At 35.8% G+C, this 10,819-nt stretch overlaps 1 protein-coding gene across 1 annotated transcript; it reads right to left on the bottom strand.

The window, feature by feature from the left end:
• Window positions 1-658: 658 nt before the first annotated feature.
• On the bottom strand, window positions 659-7,687 carry LOC123866258 (transmembrane protease serine 9-like). The gene is made up of 9 exons (XM_045907713.1): window positions 7,624-7,687; window positions 6,716-6,908; window positions 5,782-6,031; window positions 5,162-5,302; window positions 4,722-4,869; window positions 3,052-3,253; window positions 2,470-2,716; window positions 1,824-1,964; window positions 659-808 (listed from the first exon to the last, which is right to left on the bottom strand). The coding sequence occupies exons 1-9, from the start codon at window positions 7,676-7,678 to the stop codon at window positions 659-661; spliced, it is 1,527 nt and encodes a 508-aa protein (XP_045763669.1). The 5' UTR covers window positions 7,679-7,687.
• Between the last annotated feature and the right edge of the window lie 3,132 nt (window positions 7,688-10,819).

The raw sequence follows: 10,819 nt of genomic DNA on the forward strand, positions 1-10,819 counted from the left end.
CGGGTGTGTGGGACGTCCCCCTGCTTATACCCCGATTGCCATCTCGACCTGTCGCGTTCTATATATGTCAAAGCTCACGTTTTATAATCAAAGATATTGTGAAATGGTGATAGTAAAAAGAATACCCGGCTGAGTTTGTTGTGAGCTTCTCAGCAGATCAGGGCTCGTTTGGAACCCTCGTAGCTTTAGGTTTAAGTTTACGTAATTAACTATCACCACTACATAATTATTTAATAAATTCAACAATTGACACTCAAAAAGTGTAAGTTTTAACCCCCGACCCAAAAAGAGGGGTGTTATAAGTTTGACGTGTGTATCTGTGTATCTGTCTGTGACATCGTAGCTCCTAAACTAATGAACCGATTTTAATTTAATTTTTTTTTTTTTGAAAGGTGGCTTGATCGAGAGTGTTCTTAGCTGTAATTCAAGAAAATCGGTTTTGCCGTTTGAAAGTTATCAGCTCTTTTCTAGTTACTGTAACCTTCACTTGTCGGGGGTGTTACAAATTAATTTACTGTTCTCCTTGGGCTAGGGTGGTTCTAACCCACAACAGCGTCAACAAAAAAAAAAGAGTGGTTCTAAGTCAAATTATTTTTTACAATTTTCTTTTCCAAATACGTTTTTATTTTTACTGTCTTAATCATATACAAACAATGAACTAAACGCCTGTGCTACGTCTAATCCAGTCCCGGATACTCGAGACATTTGTGTATACTCCAGGTATCCCCGGCCTGGCGCAGCCGATCCCATTGGAAACTATTCCTAGTTGTACTCCGTCCTCTGACACCGCAGGTCCTCCAGAATCACCCTAGGACAACAAACCAGACATTAAATTAAAAAAAAGATGATTGCTCAAAAAATATGCAACATCGATTAAAATGATTTAGGATCATTCATGTACCTAATGATTGGGCATAAATAAAAGGTTACAAATATAGCAATGCGACTTGTACGATGGTACTGCGTCAGTAACACATCCGCAAGTGCCAATAACAACTGTACAAAGTTTTAAGCCCAATCAGATGTACAATCCGCAATCGCATACAGACAGGCAGACAGACAAACATTATTTTTTATGTATAAGATGAAGACACCTTTATTCCATACGAATATCTAAGTGCAAAAGTGTCTCTCTGTCTGTCTGTCTGCTTGCTTTTGGTTATGTCTTCACTATCAGCGACAACATTATGCAAACTGGTAAAACCTGTCATACTAACAGAGAAAGACAGAGTGACAGACAATACTAAAAGAGAACTGACAGAGAAATACTTGCAAACCTGGCAAAAATGCACATTTTGCATTTTTGACAGAGAAATACTTGCAAACCTGGCAAAAATGCACATTTTGCATTTTTGCCAGGTTTGCAAGTATTTCTCTGCCACGTCAAGGTTTGACTAAACAGTTAGCCGTGTAAAAGTAACAAATAGAGAGATATTGCATGTCCTCTCCGAATATAGTACATTTTTTTATTATAGAACACAGTCCACCACGCTGGCCAAGTTGTGAATTGGTGAAGCCTCACCTACTTTTGAGAACATTATGGAGGAAAGAAAGAAAGAAAGAAAATGTATTTATTTGTTGTGGTGTCATAGATAAAGCATACAAATGTAATTTCATCTGTGACACCACCCTCAGGCATGCAGGTTTCCTCACGATATTGTCCTTCTAAGTGATATTTAATAGCTCAAAACGTATGTAACTCCGAAAAGTTCGAGTAGAGTGCCGATTGATTCCCCACGCCCCCGGTCTCCTAAGTAAAAGACCGATGTCTTAAAGTCTAGGCTATCACCGCTGATTATTAGTATGGATATGGATAATTTTACCCCACAAGAGTCCTTGCCACCTTCAGGCACGCCAGCACAAATCATTCTGGGCGTGATAGTATCGTACGATCGCTTGCACCTCGCATTAGACACAACTGGTACTTGAATTGCCATTAGGTTCTCAGATACATCGCCATTTTCCTGTTACAGTAAGAAGCAGTCATCATCTGCACCCATCGGTGAATACTGCCACGGGTCTCTCAGAATGAGAGGAAATAGACTATATTTTAGGGTTCCATACCTCAAAAGGAAAAACCGAACCCTTATAGGATCACCAGTGTCTGTCTGTCTGTTTGTCCGTCTGTCGTGTCTGTCAAGAAAACCTATAGGGTACCACTTCCCGTTGACCTAGAATCACGAAATTTGGCAGGTAGGTATATCTTATAGCACAAGTAAAGGGAAAAAATCGAAAACAGTGAATTTGTGGTTACATCATAAAAAGAGAATTTAATGTGTTCATTAACAAATAGATAATTAGTATTTTCAATTTTCAAAGTAAGATCTCTACCAAGTGGAGTATCATATGAAAGGGCTCTTAACCTCTACTCTTTAAAATTCTAAAACAGAATTTTATTTGATGTAAACTGGTACAAAGTTACATGCGAAGTTATACGAGTATAAAGCGTGTAAAAACCAAAATACTTACAGTCGTGGCTCCCCAACCAGTAACTATAAGATAAGTGCCAGGCAGAACAGGAGTATCACTCTCTACAAGTGGTACAATAGCAGTATTCACACCATCAATAACAATGGATGTAAAACGAATGTATCCTACGTCGTAATCGAAGGTTGCGCGATTGAAGCGAGGATGTGTTCTGAAGGTTCGTGAGGTGTATTGCGTGCCACCAGTGTCTGACTCCGTGCTGCCTACTCTGGCAATTACTTTTCTTGTTCTGAAAAGCATAAACTCCTTTGAAATAATCTAACTAAACTGTAAGAGAACATTAGCTTAATGACGTGGTTTCGTTAGTAAATACTTTTTTCCTAATGCCTAAATATAATACTAAGCTAACGGCTTGAAATTTAAAAGTTCATAGGACTGTAGGTGTACTATCCATGATGATGTATACTTACTGCCATACTTATTTTATTAGTAGAAGATCCTTAGCTGGATTTGCAGCAGGAGCAATTAAAAAATTAATTATAACTTCTTAATGGTCTCTGATCTGGCTCCAGCCGTAAATTGTTACGCTCTACGCCATTCTATTATAAAAAAAAATTGTCTTACCTAGTTAAACAATGCGCTGCTGTCAATATAATGCGTGTACTTATAATGGAACCACCGCACTGAAAAAACTGTCTTCCTGACTTCAGTAGCAAGTACGCTTGGTAGGGGAACTGTTGTATGGTGACATTGTACCCTCCGACAATTTTATGGTCATCATTATTTCCATATCGCTTGGTAACATCAGCAGGCACACTCGAAACATCTAAAATCAAGAAAATAAGTGATATAGGTACAGTCAAAGGACTTAAATCGTTTAGCACATTAAGATCATATTATTATTAGCGTGGCACGGTTATGCACATGCGTTAGGTTAGGTTAGTGTAGTGTGTGCGGAGTGTTTAGAGAAAGAGGTCATAGGTGCAACAGGTTTTAAATGTAACAGTTTCGCGGAATGCTACTCGAATTCTGAGGCTGACCGTACATACTTATAAGAAAAAAATTGTATAGCTTTTATAACCTAACTTTTTCGCGCGACTTTTTCCGCGTCTGTTAAAATTTTTTAAGATCCCGTTGGAATTTTTGAAAATCTTTTCCTAGTTGGGTCTACATTATACAGTTTTCATACAGTCTACATTTTTACACAGTTAGTTATTAAGATTACGCCTTGATTACGCCACATACAAAGAAAATATTAAAGAAATACAAAACCTTTTAAAAACATTTCTATGTTGGGACACATAGAATGACAGAAAAACAATATTCAATATTCTTACCGATAAGAATGGCACAAAACCACAAAATAAAAATAAAAAGAACTGTTTTCTCCATACTGACTTCCAACTAACATCTGTTTGAATAGCCACGTCAATTACAGATCAAATTTAAACGCACTCCCGTATGGTTTAATTACCAGGTATGTAACCTAAATGCATCATTTGTTACGAGTAATGATAAAGCTATTAGTTGCAATTGACAGCAACATAAGGAATATTTTAGGAATCGATGAAATAAATGTTCATGAGTGATTTGCCTTTTCTTTTCATTTTACTGCATAAAGGTAAACGCCCAACGGCTAAGTAACATTGTAATATTCTCTGCTCTAGTGCGCTGAAAATATTATAATAATATTTCGTAGCAAACCTTCAGTGGATTAAAAATAAATATCAAGCTAACCTGGCAGCCACCTGTGGTTTTTGAATCCATGTACCTAGTAAGACAAAAAGCCAGTTTCGTCCAGTCCATCTGTTTGTGTGTCACAGCCATTTTAAAAATAAACTGTAAGAACTGCAAAGTTCAAATTTAGCATGGAAAAATAATAAAGGAAAAAGTTTGATTTTCACCCTCGAGTGATATTTTAATTTAAAATCATTAGTATCCACGGTGGACAAAAAAGTCTCTCATATTTTAATAGTCCTTCGTGGACAATAAGCCCTCGTCTGTGCAGGCTGATAGGTTTCTTAGACCACCATAGATCCCTACTTTATGCATGTTTTAACATTTTTTTATTGGACGTTTATAATACTGCCATATACCTACATATATAAATTTTGATAAAATATTTCTGTGGCCGCTAAAATACCAAACAAAATCATATAAACAGTGCCTTTATTTTTACATAGTTCCATATACCTGCCGCTCTAGATTTACAGTAATTTTGTACATTTAAGCTACAATTATGCAAATCTTAATTGTTATTATTAGTGCTTGTAACGAACAACTGAACTATGTCTATACGCCGGAGTTCCTCCTAATCCAATTCCTTAGACGAGACACGTTTGAGTACACTCCAGGGTACCCTTTGCGAGCACAACCGACACCGAATGAGACTATTCCTAACTGGATTGGTCCATCTCCAACAGCAGGACCTCCTGAATCACCCTAGAAAGAAATATTATACGTATACAAACTTGTTCATTATCATTATCAAGCGACAGATCCGATTATGATTCCGTCAAACATATAATAAGTGCGTCTACGCTCGTACGAGATGTACGTATGATAAATTCGCGCATATACACCCATAGGTAGGTATATAAACGAGCACATAGACAAATCTGAAACCGCTCTGACGATAAGATTCGCCTGAATTCTTAACTATTGATCCTAGATGGATTGTAGTAACAAATCCAACTAGAAAGCATTGTAGATTTGTTTTGTTTGTAATAAATACCTGGCACGAATCCTTGCCACCTTCGGGAACACCGGCGCAAATCATCCTCCTTGTAATATCGCCGTATACTTTATTACAGTCCTCAGTAGATACAGTTGGCACTTCAACAGCCATTAGAGTTGGACTAACGTCACCATTTTCCTGAAAAAAGTTTTCAGAAAAAGCTGGTATTGTTTAATTAATTTTAACGAATTATTGGAATGTCCTCTCAAAACCTACACGAGGAACACTGGTACAATGCGTAAAGGTTATCCGAGAATTTTAATGCTAGTAAATTTTAAAAAAGCTAAAAAAAGGAAAATAAAAAAATTAATTAGTGCATCACTGCTATCACAACATCTAATTATCCAGTGCACGACCTAAACACTGAAAAGATTCAGTAATAATCGCTCTGAAGCTCGGAAGGAGACTCAAATAAAAACCTTCAAAACACCCGTATTTGCACAAATTCACTCGTGGTTGCCTCCTAGCAACAGATCTTTGACATCGAATCAGTCAAATATCGATTTTATAAAACTACCTTTTTTACATAAATTAATAGTTTTATATTATTATTTTTGAAAATTCAAATAAATTTTTGAAATAATCTTACGAAACACACTATCGTGTATTTTACTTACCGAAGTAGCTCCCCAACCAGATACAGTAAGAGGAGTGTCCGGTGGAACAGGACTCCCTCTCTCAGCCAGCTGAATAGCTTTAGTGTTCGTTCCATCCAAGTTTATCTTCCTCGAAAAACGAATCAGTCCCACGTCATAATCCAAAGTCGCAGGATTGTATCTAGGATGTGTTCTAAACTGAGTACTCTGGTACTGTGTACCGCCGCTGTCCGCATTGGTGCTGCCTACTCTAGCGAAAACTTTTGAGACGCTGAAATATTAAAGAAATTTAAAAAAAAAAACCGGCCAAGTGCGAGACTCGCGCACTGAGGGTTCCGTGCTCGGGTATTTTTTCTAACATTTTGCACGATAAATTAAAAACTATTATACATAAAATAAATAAAAATCCATTTTAGAGAATACAGGTACAGCCCTTTCATGTGATACCCCACTTGGTATAGCTATCTTACTTTGAAAATTGAAACACATTTTATTTTATTTTTAATGATGTAACCGTAAATTCGCGGTTTTCAGATTTATTCCTGTACTTGTGCTATAATACCTATCCACCTGCAAAATTTCATGATTCTAGGTCAACGGGAAGTACCCTATAGGTTTCTTGATAGACACGACGGACGGTAGGATGGACGGACAGACAGACAGACAAACAGACAACAAAGTGACCCTAAAAGGGTTTCGTTTTTCCTTTTGAGGTACGGAATCCTAAAAATTATATCAAAAAAGTCATTTTAAATCCATTTTAAATCCACTACATCCCTTTTTAATTTAGATACTTACCTAATTTAGTTGCAATTATCAATGAATGGTTGACTTAAAACAAACCTTACAAGTGTCCAAAAATTCTAAATTGCTCCTTTCTGATACATATCAACAATTACTATTCACCTAATTATTATCAAAGAAAACTTAATTTTATAAAAATAACTTGAAATACCCAGAAAGACAATGTGCCGCTGTCAAAATGTAATTCTCGCTTATAAGGGATCCTCCACATTGATAGTAGTCCGAGCCCTTCTGTAGCAGCAGATATGCTTGATAAGGGAAGTCCTGGATGGTCGTATCGTAGCCACCAACTATTTTGCTATCGTTAACTTTACCCCGATGACCATGTCTTCCAGATAAAATGTCTGAAAATATACATTAAAAAAACTAACAACACCATTACCTTTTTAGGGTTCCGTACCTCAAAAGGAAAAACGGAACCCTTATGGGATCACTTTGTTGTCTGTCTGTTTGTCTGTCCGTCCGTACGTCCGTCGTGTCTGTCAAGAAAAACCTATTGGCTACTTCCCGTTGACCTAGAATCATGTTTGGCAGGTAGGTGGGTCTTATAGCACAAGTAAAGGAATCCGAAAACCGTGAATTTGTGGTTACATCACAGAAAAAAAATTAAAATGTGTTTTAATTTTGTCAATCTAAATTAAATGCTCTTTACTTTTAAAATTTTTAAGTTTTCCTAACCCAACATAGCGTAGAAATCTTCTCTGAAACATTTTCAGTATCCACCCATACTAATATTATTAAAGCGTGTCTGTCTGTCTGTCTGTCTGCTACCTTTTCACGGCCCAACAGTGTAACCGATTTTGATGAAAGGTACATACAGAGTTAGCTTACATCTCGGGGACAGACATAGGCTACTATTTATCCCGGAAAATCAAAGAGTTCCCACGGGATTCTTAAAGGCCCATCCATTTAACCGATGTATATGAAATCAGTTAAATCGGCTAAAAAGATACGGAATCGATGTTTATCTATAGCTTTACAAACTTTGGTCGAATAAATATCTACTGTACTGGATAGGATTGGAAAACACTTAAAAGTACTTGAAAGCTATGCTCTCACCTGTTGGAAAGGCAAAAACAAATAAAATAAAAACAAAACGAACTGATTTCGCCATTCTACCTGAACGAATTTATGAAAATATTAGTTGAAGAAATATTTAAATACTAGGACTATTTATGTTAAAATTATCTTAGCGTGTTGTTCTTTGATGATAGCGAAGCAATTTTCGTGTAGTTTTAGCTACAATTGTATCAATTTGTGATATGGAAATATGCAGTACTTATTGCTATTTTCCTCATGTTTGTCATATTTCAATAACGTTTTGTTATGCCTATTTAGATACTTACTAAAAATTTTAGAATCAAACGTAACGAAACGAACGTAACTTTGCCATGAAAGTGTATATATTCAATTTACAACTAAAAATGTATTGGCTAACGACTATAGCCAGGATGAGCTGTCCAAATTATCGCGATACTAAATCGTAATACCACTCAAAATCATGTTCAGGCTCAAAGGTTTGTCATAAATTTTAGAGCCCATTTAATTTAAAAAATACATATTTTTGCATCAAGAATGATGAGCTATTAATGCAGACAAATGCCTCATTTTTGTGTAATTTTTGACCCTTGTTACCGTAGGTATATATTACAAAAACCCATAGGAAGATCATGAGAATTAGTTATTGCAACCAATAAATACCTACTTACTAAATTGTGAAATATCGGTTCGCTCAGTTGCACATGTAGGCGGTATCTTTTATTTATACCTAAACTTACCATAATATTATATTACAGGCCAAATTAATAACGTTCTTAGCATCAATTTGGTAAATCACTTTATAATATTTACATTATCTTTTTAATGAAACGACTATCAATCAATTGCAGTCGCTTTTTGTTAGACTACAAAAATGTTGGTAAACTATATAAAAGCCTGTCAGTGAGTATAAAGCGAATTAAAACTGTCCATTAGTTTTAGAAGTTTTCAATTACTAGCGGTCAATGTTGTTATTTGTAATGCAAGTGCAATCACACTAATATTATAAAGGCGAAAGTTTGTATGTGTGTGTGTGTATGTTTGTTACTCCTTCACGCTAAAACTACTGGATGGATTTGGCTGAAATTCGGAATGGAGATAGATAATATCCTGGATTAGCACATAGGCTACTTTTTATCCCGGAAAACCAAAGAGTTCCCACGGGATTTCAAAAAACCTAAATCCACGCGGATGAAGTCGCGGGCGTCAGCTAGTATTACCTATATATTATGATTGCATTAGGTAACTGGAGATAAGATTATAAAGAAAATATTAAATTTTTAAATTTAGATTTTTTTTGATTAAATTTTATAATTTTGTTTGTTTGCAAATTGCAAGAGATGTTTAACATATTATAAACTGTTATTAAAATTATAAAAATCAAATCCAAGCAGGCACTCAGCTACGAGTATGTTTTGTTAAACGATTTGAAGTGTGAATTATTTCTATTAATAACTTTATTCGAAAAGTTTCGATTGCCTCTCAATAACTTTTGGTGACCTCCTTGACCCTGTAATGAGTGGTCTATGCATGTTCGATGTCCGGTAGAGGCAACTGGGGTATTCATAATTCAAAAGTTTTGTCTGTTCTGGTCTGGCGAGCGCTTTCAGCCGTGCTAGTTATCATCCTACCGGCAAAACAGTGCTGCCAAAAGTTTTAGCGATCCGTTACGGTGCCACAACGGTATCACATTCCTACATGTTAACGATTCTACCAATTAGGGATATGAGTTTAATATAAACTGCCTCTTCCAAGTTAACCTACTTCCATCTCACTGCATCATCACTGATGAGTGACAACTTGTAATTGAATAAAAAGTGTAAATTATTACTAAAATACTGTATTACGATCATAGAAATTATAAATATTTTTACTAAGATTTCTATGATTACGATACTTCATCGTATACTATTATTATATTAAGCCTAAAGAGAAATGATTTGTTTGTTTGTGTGTAATCGATGAACTCTGAAACTACGGAATCAATTTTATTAATTCTTTAACTACCAACCGGCCTATTATTAGACAGCAATTTCGTCCAGAATAACCATAGGCTATAAAGTTACATATTTACCGACGAAGCCGCGGGCGGAAGCTCGTTCAATATATTTTTATCGACATCCAATAAGTTCGACTAAAAGCGGTAGCTCAAAAAATATGGTAATCATAATACATATCTTATTGAATTAACATTAGAAACACATTAACCCTTTGTTAGTAAACTTGATAAATTCCTTTTGTACACGTCATAAATTCACTGCCATTGATAAAAGTGTCACTGCGAATAACAAATGGCTACCTAACCGTAATAAAAATAAAAGAAAACTGTCCCTACATTTTATGCAAAAATATAGTTCTAAATTGGTATGGTACCTAATCCATTGAAAAGGGTTAAAATTATTGGGTGCATTCGACTTACAAGACAAAATATAAGACAGGTGAAATTTATGTTGCATCGCGGAGGAACTTCTAACAAGCTTTTGAACTTTGGGTTTTGAGATAATTCGATATTTTTAAGCTGCAATAGCCTAGTGGTTAAGACGTCCGCCTCCTAATCGGAGGTCGGGGGTTCGATCCCGGGCACGCAACTCTAGTTTTAAGTAATTAAATATCACTTGCTTTAACGGGAAGGAAAACATCGTGAGGAAACTTGACTGAGTTTCCATAATGTTCTCAAAGATTGTGAAGTCTGGAAATTTGCACTTGGCCAGCGTGCTAGACTATGACCAAGACCCTTCTTACTCTGAGAGGAGATCTGTGCTCTGTAGTAAGCCATCTATGAGTTATTGAGAATGATAATTTTTAGAATTCCGTATCTACCCAAAACGCGCATAATACGTACAAGTTTTAAATTTTGGGTAGTTTGTTGTAATACACAAAACAACAAACATTAAAAGTTTGAGTTCCATACTCAAAGAACGTCGAATTGTTAATCAAGCGCTTCTACTTTAGCACTTATTTTTAGTCGCCTTAACTTAGATAATAAATAATTTAAAGTAGTTTAAATTATTTTGTTTTTAAAGTGATCCAACCAAGGTAGGCTGAAGGTTCCAAAGTAAGGAACCTTCGGCGCGCGAGTTGGATTCGCGCTTGGCCGTTTTTTAAATAGGTACCTAATGATTTTACCACTTAAGCTGCCTTAGACTTTTAATAAATAAAAACTTGACATTTTGTATGTAAATTTACTTTGTAACGTAGACCCCACTAAGACGAATTT

This window comes from Maniola jurtina, chromosome 6 (assembly GCF_905333055.1).
Source record: "Maniola jurtina chromosome 6, ilManJurt1.1, whole genome shotgun sequence".
Taxonomy (NCBI): Eukaryota; Metazoa; Arthropoda; class Insecta; order Lepidoptera; family Nymphalidae; genus Maniola; species Maniola jurtina.